Source organism: Erpetoichthys calabaricus, chromosome 10, assembly GCF_900747795.2.
Source record: "Erpetoichthys calabaricus chromosome 10, fErpCal1.3, whole genome shotgun sequence".
Classification (NCBI taxonomy): Eukaryota; Metazoa; Chordata; class Cladistia; order Polypteriformes; family Polypteridae; genus Erpetoichthys; species Erpetoichthys calabaricus.
In genome coordinates, this window is record NC_041403.2 from 165,942,328 (window position 1) to 165,961,131 (window position 18,804).

At 44.0% G+C, this 18,804-nt stretch overlaps 1 protein-coding gene and 1 long non-coding RNA gene across 5 annotated transcripts in view; one reads left to right on the plus strand and one right to left on the minus strand.

Annotated features, from left to right (window-relative positions):
• LOC127529313 (uncharacterized) overlaps positions 1–18,804 on the minus strand; it is a 232,405-nt gene that overhangs the window by 171,031 nt on the left and 42,570 nt on the right. The window lies entirely within an intron of this gene.
• The window catches only part of patl1 (PAT1 homolog 1, processing body mRNA decay factor), a 90,963-nt gene continuing 77,685 nt past the window's right edge, over positions 5,527–18,804 (plus strand). For all 4 annotated transcript variants that reach the window (XM_028812405.2, XM_028812406.2, XM_051932416.1 and 1 more), the window contains exon 1: positions 5,527–5,648. In XM_028812405.2, coding sequence (XP_028668238.1) covers positions 5,634–5,648 — 15 coding nt within the window. In that variant the 5' untranslated portion in view covers positions 5,527–5,633. The remainder of the gene's footprint in view (positions 5,649–18,804) is intronic.

An 18,804-nucleotide genomic window follows, 5' to 3' on the forward strand; every position in this document is an offset into this window, starting at 1 on the left:
TATGTATCAGAGTTCGCTTGCGGTACCGATTTACTTGCATGATCCGAAAAACACGCAGCGGGCCCTTGGGCTTTGGCTCTCCTCACTCACTCGCCAGCTTCAGGGCCGTGTGCCTTAACTCCGCTTAGCGAGCGAACGAGAGGACAATTGAATTCAACTTTGTTTGATATTTAAAATAAAATGTTACTTAGGTCTTGAGGAGTTTGAGTCCGGATAGTCTCTTAAGTGCACGTCACATTGAAAAGAGAGATTGCAGTTCTGATTGTGGATCGTGATGTGATTTTTTGGAATGATCGCCCACCCCTAATTTGACTAATCAAGTTTTCAAATTTATGTAGGATTCATTAACCCTTTGGCGAGCTACTTGGAAAGGGGTGGCGAGCTACCGGTAGCTCGCGAGCGATGTGTTGGAGACCCCTGATATAGTGCCTTTCATAGTACCCACAATTCCAAAGCACATGATTATGTATTTCTACAACTACACTACACTATTTATTTATTTATGTATTTATTGTTCAGTTTACCCGAAGACTCACCACTCCATTTCAGTAAGGAAAGTGAATCTCCGTCTTAGCGCGCTTAGTCACGGTCGTGTCAGTAACTCCTGCCTTGCGTCACTCGTTCGTGCAACTCGTGGAATTCCCTCTGAGCTAAAGGTGACTTCACCACCAGCCTTTCTTTCTTTCTTTCTTTCTTTCTTTCTTTCTTTCTTTCTTTCTTTCTTTCTTTCTTTCCCTTTTGTTGACTTACTGGATGTGACTCACTTGGAATGACTCCACATCCCAGACTGTCGCCCCCAAAGTTCCCAATTTACTGTACCTAATGACGCCAGGCGCCTGTAGAGGGCGCTCTGTCGTCTGGGACTCTTCCTTTACTTGCTGTGTGCTTTGTATGGGGTGACTGAAAAAAATAAAATAAAATAAAATGAAGTCACTCGGGTTTAGAGAGCCAGTAATTGGAGATGAATGAACTCGTGAACTTGTAATATTATATAGTGCCTTTCCAAACCAGCACCTCACAAAACACAATTGTATCACATACAGTATAAGAAATGATTGCATAACAGCTGGTGGAAAAAAGTGAAATCATTTCGGGTTGGATGTCCAGTTATTGTACTTGTGACTGCAGTATATTATATAGTGCCTTTCATAGTAAACACAATTCCAAAGCACAATAGTAACATCTCTAACAAATAATTACATAATTCTATACTTTGAGCCGAGGGGAAAAAAATAAAGTCACTGTAGTTGAGACATTCACTTGCTGCTGCTGTTCTTGTGATATTATATAGTGCCTTTCATAGTAAACACCAGTCCAAAGTACAAGAGTGACATATTTAACAATAGCACTATTTGAACAATTCTACACATTTAGAGCCGAGCAAAGAAAAAATGAAGTGACTAAAGTTAGGACACCCAGTTATTGTTGAGGAATTAATGAACGATTGCGCAATTTTGAGCTTATGAAGAAAATACAGTAAAGCACTTTGGGTTGTGTGCCCAGTTATTGGACTTGTGACTGTGAGATACGATAACCATGAGATAAGATATAGCGCCTTTCATAGTAAACACGATCCCAAAGCATCTATATCCAATAATTACATAATTCTATACTTGGAACTGAAAAAAAAAGGTAATAATAATAATAATTTAATTCTACACAAATCAATCACTTAAGGTTGGACACCCAGTTATTGCTAATGAATTAACTCTTGACCCTGTGATATTATATAGTGCCTTTCACAGTAATCACCATTCCAAAGTACAATAGTGGCATATTGTGAATAACAAATGCTTGTGTAATTTTACACTTTGAGCTACAGGGACAAAAAACATAAAGTCACTCGGGGGTCACATGTCCAATTATTAGTGTTGAATTAACTTGAGACGTTGTGATATTATATAGTGACTTTCATACGTTCCAAAGTCAAATAATAGTAAATATAACTATATTGAACTGGGGTGGAAGAACTGATGCCACCCAAAGTGCCTCTCTTCTGCCCTCCGTTCATCTTCATTATGACAGAGTGATGACCATATGGCAGCAGAGGTGCCGTATTAAGGTAAGCTGATTTCTCTTTTGTATTAAATCAAATGAACTTCTCTGTCTTGATGCATTTTTGAATTTCATGGTGCCAGTGGCTGGTGATGTGTGTCATATTGGCTGGCCTGGCCATAGTGAATTCTCCGTACTCTGTACTTGTGACGATACAACTGGCACTGCCACTGCCACTACAAGAATGCAAAGCAAAACTGAAATAAAAGCATTGCGTGAAGGTGAGCGGATTGTCTCAAAGTGGACAGGCTGCCAGTGCCATGCAGCTAGCCGAGGGGTTATGTCTTTCTAAAATGCCAGATGCCTCTCATTCATTAAACAACATCAGCAGCAATGCAAGTGAACTGCACAAAGCCTCAAGCTTTTTCTCCGACCCATTCACTTCAGAGCTGCACAAAAACAGAAGTGAGATTGCAAAATGGCAAAAAATACATCCGTTTCCAGGATCTGAGTGGAGTGGCCTTCCCAGCAGCGTAAGGAACGGTGACCACTTCAGGCAGCCCTTGTCCCACGTGGTCAGCGGGGAAAGGAGAAAAGCAGCCTGCCTCACACGACTGCAGTTCCATTCATTTTTTAGGCTCACATGAATCATCCTGTGGTTTAAACTGTGGCAGTGAGCGCCAAAAAATACAATAATAATAATTATAACATCTGCATCAGTCCGCAATGGGGGCTGGCAGAGTTTTGGGACCCCTCCATCATAGATAAACTGGGTTTCCTTCAGACTGGACTCTTAGAACTGAGGCCAAAAGGTTCCATCTTGGGTTCTTCTCGTTCCTCGCAGTTTGAGAGCCTTGAAGCCGGTGTCACATTATGTGACTTCTAGGCGTGGGGTATGTCACAATTGCCAAGTACAGTTGCTGATCTCGTTGCTGGACCATGTTGTATCCTGCAGAGAGCACTCTTTCTCCCTGGAATAGGTTTCTTGATGCAGAATTGACTAGAATGCAAATACTAAACGTTTTGTACCCAGGCGGAAAATAATTACAAGAGAGAGAAATACGGTACAAAAAAAAGAGATCTACAGTTGGGTCCATAAATATTTGGACAGAGACAACTTTTTTTCTCATTTTGGTTCTGTACATTATCACAATGAATTTGAAATGAAACAACTCCGATGCTGTTGAAGTGCAGACTTTCAGCTTTAATTCAGTGGGGTGAACAATACGATTACATAAAAATGTGAGGCAACTAAAGAATTTTGTTTAACACAATCCCTTCATTTCAGGGGCACAAAAGTAATTGGACAAATTAAATAACTGGAAATCAAATGTTCATTTCTAATACTCGGTTGAAAACCCTTTGCTGGCAATGACAGCCTGAAGTCTTGAACTCCTGGACATCACCAGATGTTGGGTTTCCTCCTTTTTAATACTCTGCCAGGCCTTTAGTGCAGCGGCTTTCAGTTGCTGTTTGTTTGTGGGCCTTTCTGTCTGAAGTTTAGTCTTCAACAAGTGAAATGCCCGCTCAATTGGGTTAAGATCAGGTGACTGACTTGGCCATTCAAGAATTGTCCACTTCTTTGCTTTAATAAACTCCTGGGTTGCTTTGGCTGTATGTTTTGGGTCATTGTCCATCTGTATCATGAATCAATTTGACTGTATTTAGCTGGATTTGAGCAGACAGTATGTCTCTGAACACCTCAGAATTCATTTGGCTGCTTCTGTCCTGTGTCACATCATCAATAAACACGAGTGTCCCAGTGCCACTGGCAGCCATGCACGCCCAAGCCATCACACTGCCTCCCACCACCGTGTTTTACAGATGATGTGGTATGCTTTGGATAATGAGCTGTTCCACGCCTTCTCCATACTTTTTTCTTGCCATCATTCTGGTAGAGGTTGATCTTGGTTTCATCTGTCCAAAGAATGTTTTTCCAGAACTGTGCTGGCTTTTTTAGATGTTCTTTAGCAGCAAAGTCCAATCTCGCCTTTCTATTCTTGAGGCTTATGAGTGGCTCACACCTTGCAGTGCACCCTCTGTATTTACTTTCATGCAGTCTTCTCTTTATGGTAGACTTGGATATCGATACGCCTGCCTACCCCCTGGAGAGTGTTGTTCACTTGGTTGGCTGTTGTGAAGGGGTTTCTCTTCACCATGGAAATGATTCTGCGATCATCCACCACTGTTGTCTTCCATGGACGTCCAGGTCTATTTGTGTTGCGGAGTTCACCAGTGCTTGCTTTCTTTCTCAGGATGGACCAAACTGTAGATTTTGCCACTCGTAATATTGTAGCGATTTCTCGGATGGGCTTTTTTTGCTTTCAACAACAAAAACAACATTTATTTATATAGCACATTTTCATACAAAAAGTAGCTCAAAGTGCTTTACATAATGAAGAGAAGAAAAATAAAAGACAAAATAAGAAATTAAAATAAGACAACATTAATTAACATAGAAAGGAGTAAGGTCCGATGGCCAGGGTGGACAGAAAAAACAAAAAAAAACTCCAGAAGGCTGGAGAAAAAAATAAAATCTGTAGGGGTTCCAGGCCACGAGACCGCCCAGTCCCCTTTGGGCATTCTACCTAACATAAATGAAATAGTCCTCTTTGTAGTTCGGGCTTTTCACAGAGTCACTTGATGCTGATGGTCATACAGACTTCTGGCTTTTAATCCATCCATCATTGTTGGAACATCATGGTGCTTTGGGTAGATGGTGGTGGCGCACACCACCACCAACAGGACACCGGAAAAGGAAACAGAAGAGAGAGTAGGGGTTAGTACAGATTTTGAATGAATAGTTATTATAATGCAGCTTAAGGATGTCTTCTATCACTTGCATGGAGAGCTCCTTTGACCGCATGTTGTCTGTTCACAGCAATATCTTCCACATGCAAGCACCACACCTCAAATCAACTCCAGGCCTTTTATCTGCTTAATTGATAAGGACATAACGACGGACTTGACCACACCTGCACATGAAATAGCCTTTGAGTCAATTGTCCAATTACTTTTGAGCCCCTGAAATAAGGGATTGTGTTAAACAAATGCTTTAGTTGCCTCACATTTTTATACAATCGTTTTGTTCACCCCACTGAATTAAAGCTGAAAGTCTGCACTTCAACGGCATCTGAGTTGTTTCATTTAATATTCATTGTGGTCATGTACAGAACCAAAATGAGAAAAAAGTTGTCTCTGTCCAAATATTTATGGACCTAACTGTATATATCAATCAATATATATATATATATATATATATGTTATATAGTGCCTTTCTTCGTCTATGTTTGTCTTATATAATACCCTTCACATCTATCTGTCTTTGCCTTATATAGTGTCTTTCACACCTATCTGTTATATAGTTATATACAATAGTTATATAGCTTTTACACCTATCTGTCATTCATTGAGCTCCTTTCACCGCTGCCTACCCGTCTGTTATAGCGCCTTTCACATCAATCGCTTTACCCTTAAGACCATAAGCGCTCCGCGTGCCCACTTTGTGCTCGCGTCTTGCGCGCGCGGTCCCGTTTGCAGGTCTCGCGCACGCTCCCTCCCCGTCAGATTAAGTTTCTCTTGTTTTGGGCGGCCTGGATTAAACCAACTCGAGAGTGGGAAGAGGACGAGAGAGCGAGATGTTCCGATTTCAGGTAAGGAAACTGGAGTATGCATTTAGAAGAAAAAAAAACAGATAAAATGAAAAAAAACCCTGGTTAAAGGAGGTGGTCGTCCAGGCGACGCGGAGCTTCGGATTTGTTTCCCCGCTTTCTGAGACGCCGGCTGTGGTGCGTGTGTGAGGCGCGAAGGCAGGGGGGTGGGGGTAACTTTGGCGAAGGCCTAAGAAGCATCGGGCTCACGTACGAGGCTATCCCGGGGACAGGGGAAGGGTCTTGCACAACAGAGAGCTTGGCGAGTGTGCGCGTGCGACTCGTCACTCCTGTTGGTGCCTTCTGCTGCGGTTTTGTTGAAGGAGTGACTTTCGTTTTCCGATAAATAAACGTAACAGCGAGTGCACGTGATTCGGGCAGACCTGGAATTCGTGAGGACGGACAGCAGCGCTCGGGTCAGCCCGGGGTCTGCTTCGGCCCGCTCGACCCCTTTGTGATCCGCACCCCCTTTCTTAAAGTTGAGGCGTCTTTGTGTTTTTCTTTTTGTTCTTGTTATTTGTCTGAGGGAAGAACTCTCGGTCTCTTACATGTACTTGTTTGTAATCGCGAAAAAATCATTTTAAAGTTTCGCTGCCCCACTTCATTTCAGTTCATATGTAATACCCTTTAATTTATACGTGCAGAAAATTGCACACTTTTAAGTATGCACAGAAGAATGTATACAATATATTAAGTCATTAAGTAATATAGCGCCTTTAGAGTTGTGTCCACTTCCTTAGTTTGATGTTTGCATTCTGGTCTAATCGAACTCCTGGCATCTTTCTTCACCAGACCTCCTCCTTCTCTTCTTCCCAAAGCACATTCAAGTAATTCCTTGTTTACATTTATGGTGGCATATATAAATGTAATGAATTATTATTATTTAAAGATTTTACTTGCTTGTCCAATGCGGTGGGTTGGCACCCTGCCCGGGATTGGTTCCTGCCTTGTGCCCTGTGTTGGCTGGGATTGGCTCCAGCAGACCCCCGTGACCCTGTGTTCGGATTCAGCGGGTTGGATAATGGATGGATGGACTTGCTTGTCCATCTTATCATTATTCATTTTTTATCAAGTCCCACTCATGTAGTTCCAGACGTGCTCCTCAGGGTCCACATTGAATGACCAACTGGGTAGATTAGATTAGATTAGATAGATAGATACTTTACTAATTCCAAGGGGAAATTCCCATACTCCAGCAGCAGCATACTGATAATAACAATATTAAATTAAAGATTGATAACAATGCAGGTATACAGACAGACAATATCTGTGTATAATGTTAACGTTTACCATCCCGGGTGGAATTGAAGAGTCGCATAGTGTGGTGGAGGAACGATCTCCTCAGTCTGTCAGTGGAGCAGGACGGTGACAGCAGTCTGTCGCTGAAGCTGCTCCTCTGTCTGGAGATGATCCTGTTCAGTGGATGCAGTGGATTCTCCATGATTGACAGGAGTCTGCTCAGCGCCCGTCGCTCTGCCACGGATGTCAAACTGTCCAGCTCCATGCCTACAATAGAGCCTGCCTTCCTCACCAGTTTGTCCAGACGTGAGGCGTCCTTCTTTATGCTGCCTCCCCAGCACACCACCGTGTAGAAGAGGGCGCTCACCACAACCGTCTGATAGAACATCTGCAGCATCTTATTGCAGATGTTGAAGGACGCCAGCCTTCTAAGGAAGTATAGTCGGCTCTGTCCTTTCTTACACAGAGCAACAGTATTGGCAGTCCAGTCCAGTTTATCATCCAGTTGCACGCCCAGGTATTTATAGGTCTGTACCCTCTGCACACAGTCACCTCTGTTGATCACGGGGTCCATGAGGGGTCTGGTCCTGCTAAAATCCACCACCAGCTCCTTGGTTTTGCTGGTGTTCAGGTGTAGGTGGTTTGAGTCGCACCATTTAACAAAGTCCTTGATGAGGTTCGGTACTCCTCCTCCTGCCCACTCCTAATGCAGCCCACCATAGCAGTGTCGTCAGCGAACTTTTGCACGTGGCAGGGCTCGGAGTTGTATTGGAAGTCCGATGGCTGAACAGGACCGGAGAAAGTACAGTCCCCTGCGGTGCTCCTGTTCTTCTGACCATAATTTCAGACCTGCAGTTCCCGAGACGCACATACTGAGGTCTGTTTGTAAGATAGTCCACGATCCATGCCACCAGGTATGAATCTACTCCCATCTCTGTCAGCTTGTCCCTGAGGAGCAGTGGTTGGATGGTGTTGAAGGCGCTAGAGAAGTCCAGAAACATAATTCTTACAGTGCCTCTGTCCAAATGGGAGAGGGATCGGTGTAGCATGTAGATGACGGCATCCTCCGCTCCCACCTTCTCCTGGCATGCGAACTGCAGAGGGTCGAGGGCGTGTTGAACCTGTGGCCTCAGGTGGTGAAGCAGCAGCCGCTCCATGGTCTTCATCACATGTGACGTCAGGGCGACAGGCCTGAAGTCATTCAGCTCACTAGGATGTGATACCTTTGGGACGGGGGTAATGCAAGATGTTTTCCAAAGCCTCGGGACTCTTCCCTTTTCCAGGCTCAGGTTCAAGATGCACTGTAGAGGACTCCCCAGCTCCAACGCACAGGCCTTTAGCAGTCGTGGCGATACTCCATCTGGACCCACTGCTTTGCTGGCACAAAGTCTCTGCTTAGTAGTTAAAGCATTGGACTTTGTACCCTCAGGTTACTGAATCTGCCCTTTGAGAAAGTCACTTGGGTAATAAAAAATGAACATACACCTTTACACATAAATCTGCATACAGTGTGCACAGTAAATTTGAGTTGTTTGCTACATGTAATATTTGAATTTTCTTTGAAAGGGCCGTCTTTTAAATCCGAGCAGAACCGAGTTGGTGCCGCAAGTAGACCTTCAATGAGGTGATAGGCTGACGGTACAAAAGAAACACAGTGACTCGATGGGGTCCAGAGATGTGGAAGATATTAGTTATGACCAGAAGTTTGGAGAATGACCCAAGTGTTGGTTTTCACAAAGTTTGCTGCTTCATTGTTTTTAGATCTTTTTGTCAGATGTTTCTATGGGGTGCTGAAGTAGAATTACAAGCATTCCACAAGTTTCAAAGGCTTTTATTGACAATGACGAGTTTATGCACAGAGTCCATATTTGCAGTGTTGGCCTTTCTTTCTTTTTCAAGACCTCTGCAATTCATCTTGGCAGGCTGCCCATCAACTTCTGGGCCAAATCCTGACTGATGGCAGTTGCCCATTCTTGCATAATCAATGCATGGAGTTTGTCAGAATTGGTGGGTTTTTGCTTGTCCATCCGCCTCTTGGCCACAAGTTCTCAATAGAATTAAAGGTCTGGGGAGTTTCCTGGCCATGGACCCAAAATTTTGATGTTTTGTTCCCCGAGCCAATCAGTTTTCTCACTTTTGCCTTCTGGCCTGTTGTTCCATCATGTTGGTCACCAAACTGTTCTTGGATGGTTGGGAGAAGTTGCTCTCGGAGGATGTTTTGGTCCCATTCTTTATTTATGGCTGTGTTCTTAGGAACAAATTGTGAGTGAGCCCACTGCTCACCCCCACGTGACATGAATGGCCTCAGTATGCTTTACAGTTGGCCTGAAGCAGGACTGATGGTAGAGCTCACCTTTTCTTTTTTCTGGTGTCCCAAGCAATCGGAAAGGGGATTCTTCTGAGAAAATGACTTTTCCCCAGAAGTCCTCGGGAGTCCAATCCCTGTACCTTTTGCAGAATATCAGTCAGTCCCTGATGTTTTTCTTGGCTGCTTTGCTGCCTTTTTTGACACCCACCAGGCCGTCCTCCAAAAGTGTTTGCCTCACTCACACCTGCCAGCTGCCATTCATTCCTGAGCAAGCTCTGCACTGGTGGTGCCCGCAGCTGAATCAACTTTAGGAGACGATCCTGGCACTTGCTGGACTTTCTTGGGCACCCTGACACCTTCTTCACCTCTCTATTCTAACTCAATCAGCATGACAGAGTGACTTCCAGCCTTGTCCCCGTCGACACGCTCACCTTTAACGAGAAGATCACTGAAATGATGTCGGCAGGTCCCTTGGTGGCAGGGCTGACATGCAGTGGAAATTAAGGTTTTCTTTGGGATTAAGTTCATTTTCTATGGCAAAGAAGGACTATGCAAATAATTGCAATTCATCTGATCCGTCTTCATTGCATTCTGGAGTCGGTGCAAATTGCCATCACAAAAACTGAGGCAGCAGACTTTGTGAAAATTCATATCTGTGTCGTTCTCAAAACTTTTCGCCACGACTGTACTGATGAGTTGGTGATTTATGGTGGACTCCTTGAAGCTGAATGAAGAGTGGTGTAGCGGTGAAGGCCTTGGACTTCAAACCTTGAGATTGTTTGGATCATCATCTTCCATATCTTTCTGTCCTCTGCATCTTGTTCTGTTACACCCATCACCTGCATGTCCTCTCTCACCACATCCATAAACCTTCTCAGAGGCCTTCTTCTCCTCTTTCCTGGCAGCTCTATCCTTAGCATCCTTCTCCCAATATACCCAGCATCTCTCCTCTGCACATGTTTAAACCAACAAAATCTCACCTTTCTGACTTTGCCTCCCAACCTGAGCTGACCCTGTATATGTCCTCATTTCTAATCCTGTCCATCCTCGTCACACCCAATGCAAATCTTAGCATCTTTAACTCTGCCACCTCCAGCTCTGTCTCCTGCTTTCTGGTCAGGGCCACCGTCTCCAGCTCGTACAACATAGCTGGTCTCACTACCATCCTGTAGACCTTCCCTTTCACTCCTGACACTCTTCTCCACCCACTCCACCCTGCCTGCACTCTATTCTTCACTTCTCTTCCACAATCCCCATTACTCTGTACTGTTGATCCCAAGTATTTAAACTCCTCCATCTTCACCAACTCTACTCCCCTCATCCTCACCATTCCACTGACCTTCCTCTCATTCACACACATGTATTCTGTCTTGTTCCTACTGACCTTCATTCCTCTCCTCTCATATCTCCACCTCTCCAGGGTCTCCTCAACCTGCTCCCTGCTCTCTCTACAGATCACAATGTCATCAGCAAACATCACAGTCCACGGGAACTCCTGTCTAATCTCGTCTGTCAACCTGCCCATCACCATTGCAAATAAGAAAGGGCTCAGAGCCGATCCCTGATGTAATCCCACCTCCGTCACTTCTACCGCAGACCTCACCACGGTCACACTTTCCTCATACATATCCTGTACTACTCTTACATACTTCTCTGCCACTCCCGACTTCCTCATTCAATACCACAACTCCTCTCCAGGCACCATATCATATGCTTTCTCCAGGTCCACAAAGATGCAATGCCAATTCTGGCCTTCTCTGTACTTCTCCATCAACATCCTCGGAGCAAACATGGCATCTGTGGTGCTCTTTCTTGGCATGAAACCATATTGCTGCTTACTAATCATCACCTCACTTCTTAACCCAACTTCCACTACTGTTTCCCATAGCTTCATGCTGTGACTCATCAGTTTTATCCCCCTGTAGTTACTGCAGTCCTGCACATCCGCCTTATTCTTAAATATCGGCACCAGTACACTTCTTCTCCACTCCTCAGGTATCCTCTCACTTTCCAAGATTCCATTAAACAATCTGGTTAAAAACTCCACTGCCATCTCTCCTAAACACCTCCATGCTTCCACAGGTATGTCATCTGGACCAACGGCCTTTCCATTTTTCGTCCTCTTCATTGCTGTCCTTACTTCCTCCTTGCTAATCCGTTGCACTTCCTGGTTCACTATCTCCACATCATCCAGCCTTGTTTTCTTCATTCATCAGCCTCTGAAAAGTTCATCATGCACTGTTTTGATTTAATAAAACACTTAATAGAAAAATGTGACAGACTGAAAATCAAACGTTTTAGGCTTCAAATCATTTGGATGACATCCTTGCAAAGGGATGTAAGAACCTTACATTGCAGACTAGCAAGCCATAAAATTTAAATAAGGTCTGAGATTGCCAAGTATTGGTTTCTAATTAAGCAGCTGAGTTGGAATGAAAACCTGTAGCCACTACGGCTCTCCAGGACCGACATTGCCCACCCCTGGTCCAGAAGAAACAACAGTTTAATCGAATCAGTGTATGTGACATTAGAAATGTGAACACATTATTTTACAATTTACTTTTATTTGGAGGCTCCAGTAACCCACTAGTTGCTTCTGACTCCAAAGGCCTGGTTAAAATGTCCAGTTTCAGTTTTACAGGTCAGGTCAGTCAGGTTGGGGTGCATGGACTGGTACAGCATGTTGCTGCACTCACCACACGACGAAATAACTCGGGATCCTGGTTGGCAGCTCCCCAGGCCGACACGTGTCCAGTCCCCCAGCCCTGGAATTGACCATTTATCTGCCAGGTGTTATATGGGCTTCCCCTGGGCCTGGTTCATCCGCTTTGGTCCTCAACAATGAAGATCCTGCAAGCCGGATCCCCCTTGTGAAATTGTGTCACGTGGCCATAGTGCCGTAACTGACGCTCCCTCACAAAGAAGGCAATGCGCCTCGTTTATTAGACTTTTTGTTTCCTTCCAGCCTCTTAAAAGGTTGTTATCGGTTATCGAGAGAAATTAAGACATTAATTGCCAGTGCACCGCTGTTAATGGGCATATCGGACAGCCAGCTGAGCAAACCGAGGAAAAGCACAAAACCAGAACCGGACCATCTGAGCCTTAAAGTTTGTATTGAACTTGTTTTGCTGTTCACTGCCACAACACTTAGACCTGAGGATCGTCTCCTGCACTCTATAGGCGTAGTCTGGTCTTAATCCGCTGCTAGTATGGTACGGTGTCTGGTACACTGCAGCTGACCCTGTGTGACGATGATCAAGTCGCTTCACCTGCTTGTGCTCCAAATGGGGGAAGAAAAAGAAATATAATCAGTTGTTTCCTGAATATGTTAAATTGGCTTGGATAAAGGTGTCAGAAATATCCATCCATCCATTTTCCAACCCGCTGAAACCGAACACAGGGTCACCAGGGTCTGCTGGAGACAATCCCAGCCAACACAGAAATATAATAAGGAAAAATAATAGCACAAGTATAATTCCAGATTGACGCTTCCCAATGACATTCAGAGAAATATGAAATTAACACGTATTGAAGTTAGTGTGTTTATTCGCTTAATGATGCTGACACGCTGCATTAGTTCAGTTGAGCTTAAAAAACGTGTTGCAGCCGATCTGATGTGTCACGTTTCAGTGTACAGCAGTAGTTGGCCGGCATTGACGGATTCCGCTTGTCCCCATCCTGCTTTTCTATTACAGGGTGGCCCGCCTCTACCGAGACCACTGCATTATGCGGTGAAGAGAAAAATGATCAAATATGGTACTCGCATTAACAGAAGATGCTGGAAGTGATCTCCTTGTGCGTCAATACATCTCTACGAGGCAGGCGACATGACTAAAGCAGTTTTATCGGGCAGCAGACGAGACGAGAGTCGTCTCGGTGGAGGTGGGCCACCCTGTGCTAACAGGGTGCCGGTGAAACTTTTCCCCATGTGTGTCACTGACTTCACTGAGATTAGCAGGGAAAGAAGTGCAAGCGTGAATACGGAAACTTTAATCTTTACCACCTTACTGGTTTTGTACGCTTGAAGCATGTTGTCTAGTTTGTTGCTCAGGAGCTGCCAAGAAAATTGCCACCAACATCCTTGAATGCCTTCCATGTGATTTCTACCTGCTCCACAAGCAGATCTTTGAGGCTTCCTTAAGTCTTGTTTTCATTAATCCAAATCGCATTATGTAATATCATCTGCTGTTGAATTCTGCCCTGTACTTGTAATTTTTCTATTGCACTATTGTATTGTATTGAAGATTACTTGTGTTTTGTGTATTGTATTGTAATTGCCCCTTGTGGCGGACGCCCCTTTGACACTGGATCCGGGGTCGAGCAGCCATGGGATGCACACTACGTCCCCTGGAACACTTGGTGGCAGCCCCCCTGGGTTGCAGCGGGGCCACAATTGTGGAACACCAGAGCTCATCCCTGTTGGGCTCCGTGGGCAACGCCAGGGGGATGCTGCATGGCTTCCTGAGCTGTAACGCAGCCACACCCGGAAGTGCAGCCTTAATTAGGTTACTTATCACCTGAAGCATTTCCGGGTGGGCTATTAAAGGAGCCGACACCCACCACTCTGGGCGCCAGAGTCGGGAGGAGGACGAGGACGAAGTTGCCTGTGAGGAGTGGAGGAAGAATTAGTTGTGTTTTTGTTTGGTGTGGTTTTTGCTTTGTGGGACTGTGCTGTGCCTGTGGGACACGGGGAAGATGTGCCCCACGGGTGAAGAAAATAAATTTGTGTTCCAGTTTTACACGTGCCCCCGTTGTCAGTCTGTGTTGGGTCGGATGCCTATATAGCGCCATTCACACCCTTTTTTTTTTTTTTTTTTTTGACACCCACTGCACGCTCAACCTACCTGGAAAGGTCTCTCTTTGAACTGCCTTTCCCGAGGTTTCTTACATTTTCTTTCCCTTGTCATCAAAGAGAGTCCAGGCTGGGGGGGGGCTGTCAAAAGGCAGGGCCTGTTAAACCCCATTCGGCACTCCTTGTGTGATTTTTCGGGCTATACAAAAATAAATTGTATTGTATGAATGACTGAGGTCGTCTATCTAAAGTATTGAAGCCCATCACCTTCCTTGTTTATTGCTTTCACCAAAGTTTTCATCAGTCCAAGTTTTAGATGACGAGGAGGCAAAAATATTTTTGTTACATTGGTGGTGGATGTGCCACGCTTTTTCGGACCTGGAGCGACAGGAAGATTCAGTAAGATCTGCATTTTTGCACCGGCACATTTGTGATAATTAGGTGGTTTGTTTACGATGCAGAGCTCTGTGAGCAGAGTGTCTTTTACCTAATAACTATAGTACTAGGGTGTTGTACCGTGTTAGCCATTATGAATGTAGTGAAAATTCGGGCAAAATGACCCCTTTTAGTGGCTAACTAAAAAGATTACAATATACAGTGGAACCTCGGTACACGTACAAATCGGTTTACGACCAAAAAGTTCGGCAAACTTTTGCCTCGGTTCACGACCACACACTCGGTATACGAACAAGACAGTTTCTCTTTCGGTTTGTGCGAGCTGATGATTTCCGCACGTGTTGCATTGTTCTCGGTCAGACGTGCGTTCTTTCGCTGTGAACTCTTTGTGCTCGATTTCATTTCCCTTCCGGTTTGTACGCGCCGATTCCTGTATTTAAGTACGTGTTCAGCCTCTCCCTGTTCATTGTTCTCAGTCAGACGTGCGTGCTTTACCTGTGAACTCTTTGTGCTGTACAGTATTTTGTGTGCTTTTGCAGTTAACCATGGCTTCTAAGCAAGTGAAGAGTGGTGAGAAGAAAGTTTTGCAGAAAATTGAAATCGAAGTAAAGAAAGAAATTATTGAAAAGTACTAGCAACTTGGCGCGCGCTACGCTGCGCGTTGGATGACCACAGTTGAAGGACTCCCTGTTTAAACGCGCCTGGCAGTCGTGAACTGGGTCCTTTATCGCACCGCATTTGATTTTTGCATGGGAAACAAAATTTCAAAACAAAACCCATGATTCACGAAGTGTGGGACGCAGACTAATCAGAATCGTATACATTGTGTAAATGGTTATAAGGAAGAGGAGTGGAGACGCGTCATTGCGGTAATGTCTGTGAGTGGTGAGTGTCAGTTTGTTGCGAGCGAGAACGGTGAGAGCGTTCACTCGGAGTTTCTTGGGAGACCGTACGTTTCTGTATATTACGGTTGTTTTGCAATCGTAAGGACCTCTCATCGGGTGTCTCATTGGCACACTTTTGCCTCTTTCTTTCGCGATCACGGCGTAATCTGTCTTCTCTCTCTGTAGGGGTTTCAGTTGCCTTTCGTTGTGCAGCAGAGACGCGTCGTTGAGCTAATCTTTGTGAATGCTGAGTGTCCGTTTCTTGCAAGCGACTGGCACGCCTTTGCTTCTTTGCTTTGTGATCACGCTGTAATGTGTCCTCTCTCGCAGGAGCAGGTTCAGTTGCCTTTCGTTTCGGCATTGTTCGATAAGGTCTCCTCCGTACAAGTGCACATGGGTAGCTGAAGACGGAAAGGCATAGTGGGCTGGAAGGGAGAAAATAGAAAATCGCAGCTTGAAAGACACGAATTGGTGACCAGGGGAACCATCCGACTCAGACACGGGGCTCGAAATACTCAAGTGCACATGTAGCAAAGTGTAAATGTTATTTATAATTTTTTTTTTTTTTGTTATGAACTTCCCCAAAAGAGTTGATCCCTGTAAATAGTTAATAGTATATCAACAATATAATCTGTTGTAGTACGGGCGTTAATTAGCGTCGCACCTCATAACCTGCATACACCACGTTTTTGGCTGTAACGCCAGAACCGCGGTGGACGCTGTAAGGGTAGGTTGTGGTTTCTGTTTCTTTCGTGATTTTTTTATTTCATTTACTTTGTGTTAATAATTTATAATCGATTTCATTTATTATTTAACTCTTTTAGGGCGGATGTCGACTTTTGTCGACAGGAGGGGTTGAAGGCAAATGTCGACAAAAGTCGACATCCAGGGATGGGGAGCGACAATCAGTTGTTAATGGCGACAAATCTCACTGTCACGTCACAGGCATTCCCTCTGTGCTTGGAGGAATGCTAGACTCATTGACTCGGCAAATAAACCTTGCATGTGCGTGAGTTGCGAAATGTAAACAATGGCAAGATGGCACCGACATGTGAAAAGGCAGCGAAGCAAGTGCAGAAAAGAAAACACTCGGCAGATTATGTTTTGCGCATTATCGCGGAGTCGGACCCTTGATTTCTCAGAATCGGACTTTATTGGCAGTGATCAGGAGATCGAGCAAGAGAGTTAGAAGCAGGCATCAGCTGATCAGACACCAGCCGATGACGCGCGAGCGGATCTGCTGCCAGTTGAGTGCTTTTGCGCAGCCGATGCATCCACGGCAAGGTTCGCATGGGATAAATACACAGACATTGATCCGTTGAGAGCCGATCTGGCTACTGGAGTTTACAAGACGGCATGGCTGGCTGTTGGACACGACAGATCACCAGCTGCTGTACTTCAGGCTGCTCTCTCCTGATGCTGCTTTTCAGCTACTGTCAGACGAGACAAACAGGTAGGCAGAGATTTTTTTTTGAATCGCGGGCTGCGTTTGCATCGCATTCTCGTTTTTCAAAGTGGAAACCCACAACGAAAGACGAGATGAAACGCGCTGTGGCATTACAAATAGAGATGGGACAGAACTGGTGATATAACTTCAGGGAGCATTGGTCCAAACGTGTTTTGTCCCCTGGTGGCTTAGGTACATGCTGCTGCAAAGTTTTATTCACTTCTGTAATAAACAGAAGCAAATCCCATTGGGTGAACCAGGCTATAATGCCATACATAAAGTTCATAAAGTTTCAGAAGATGAAAAGAGGTGACAATACAGTTTTTATGCAGGCAGAAAACTTGGTGGCAGTGGCATGGCACGATGGCAAATGGGTGACTTGTCTCTCTACAGTACACACTAACAATATATGTTAGAAAATGCAGCAACAGACAATTGAAAAATAGGCACCAAAGCAACACAGAGAATTCAGGCTCATACAACATGCAAGACAGTAACATTTGTCAAAAGTAAATATTTTTTGTTGATTTGATACGTTAAACAATTGCTTTGTGTTCTTTTTTAAAAAATGTTAGTTTTTGGAAAAATATTCAGCCCTGGGAGAAAAGAAACAAAAAAAAAAATTAGCCCTAAAAGAGTTAATAGGTAGAAGGGAAAAGATGTTAATGTGACGCTCTGTCTATTTTCTTTACTTTTGTTTTGAAAAGGTATGCTATATATATATATATATATATATATATATATATATATATATATATATATATATTTTCTTTAATTTTCACTTGTTGAGAATATATAATTAGGATTTTTTTTGTATAAAGTCTATGTGTATTGTAAATAGTTCTCTTTGGAAAATTGGATTCATTTTTTTTTTTTGTAAATAGTTTTTATATATAATGTGTTTGTATAAATAAAAACGCGAGAAGCGCGGTGGACGCTGTAGGGGCAGAGGGGAGAAGACGTTAATGTGACGCTCTGTCTATTTCTTTACTTTTCTTTTGAAAAGATTTTCAGGAACAGGAAAAATAAAAGCAAAGGGGAAAGAACGGAGGGGGGGTAAGCAGGAATTCTGAGAAGGGAAGGACTGGGGCTTTTCTACGGAGCGGCTATACAGCCAAAAGGAACCCGGACACGGACACCGCGCTGGGCTTTTATTATATAGATGAGCATGGCGTTCGTGTTACTGATCTTGCCGCCAAGTACAAGAAGTCAAAATCTATGATTTCGACTATTCTAAAGCAGAAAGAATCTATTAAAGCAGCTGATGTTGCAAAGGAGTTACAGCGTTAACCAGGCAGAGGCCTCAAGTGCTGGAAGAGGTGGAAAAGCTGTCGCTAGTGTGGCTGAACGAGAAGCAACTTGCAGGGGATAGCGTAAGCGAGGCGATGTTATGCGAGAAAGCCAGGAAAACTATCCTTGTACGAGTGGCGAAAGTGAGGAATTTAAAGCCAGTAGAGGATGGTTTGAAAAGTTTCGCAAGAGAAGTGGCATTCATAGTGTGGTAAGGCATGGAGAGGCTGCTAGTTCCGACGCTGAAGCTTGAAAGAATTTGTGAAAAATATCACAAAATTAGTGGAGGACGAAGGCTACATCCCGCAACAAGTCTTCAACTACGACGAGACCGGATTGTCTTCCACCCAGTTCTTCGTCACTTCATGTCAGAACTCGACTCATGCAATGTTAGTTTTCTTGGTGGTTTATGGTTAGTTTTTGTATTACAGATTTTTCAAATGTTCATTTTTTGGTTTATAGCGTGAATTGTTGCAATGTTACTTTTCTCTTTTTTCAAATGTTCATTTTTTCACTGTGCTTAAAACTCATTTAAAAAAAAGTTTACACAGCGATCGGGTTGTAAGGCTATTAGCGTGAACTCCTGCAATGTTACTTTCTTGGTGGTTTATGGTTGGCTTTTAAATAAAGTTCGGATTTGTTCAAATGTTCCTTTTTTTCCCTGTGCTTAAAAAAAAAATGTTTACATCGATCGGCTCATAAGGCTACAGTATAGCGTGAACTCTTGCAATGTTAGTTTTCTCTGTTGTTCAAGGTGTTCTCAGTGTTATTCAATGGTTTTACATTTAGTTTACTATTACGCT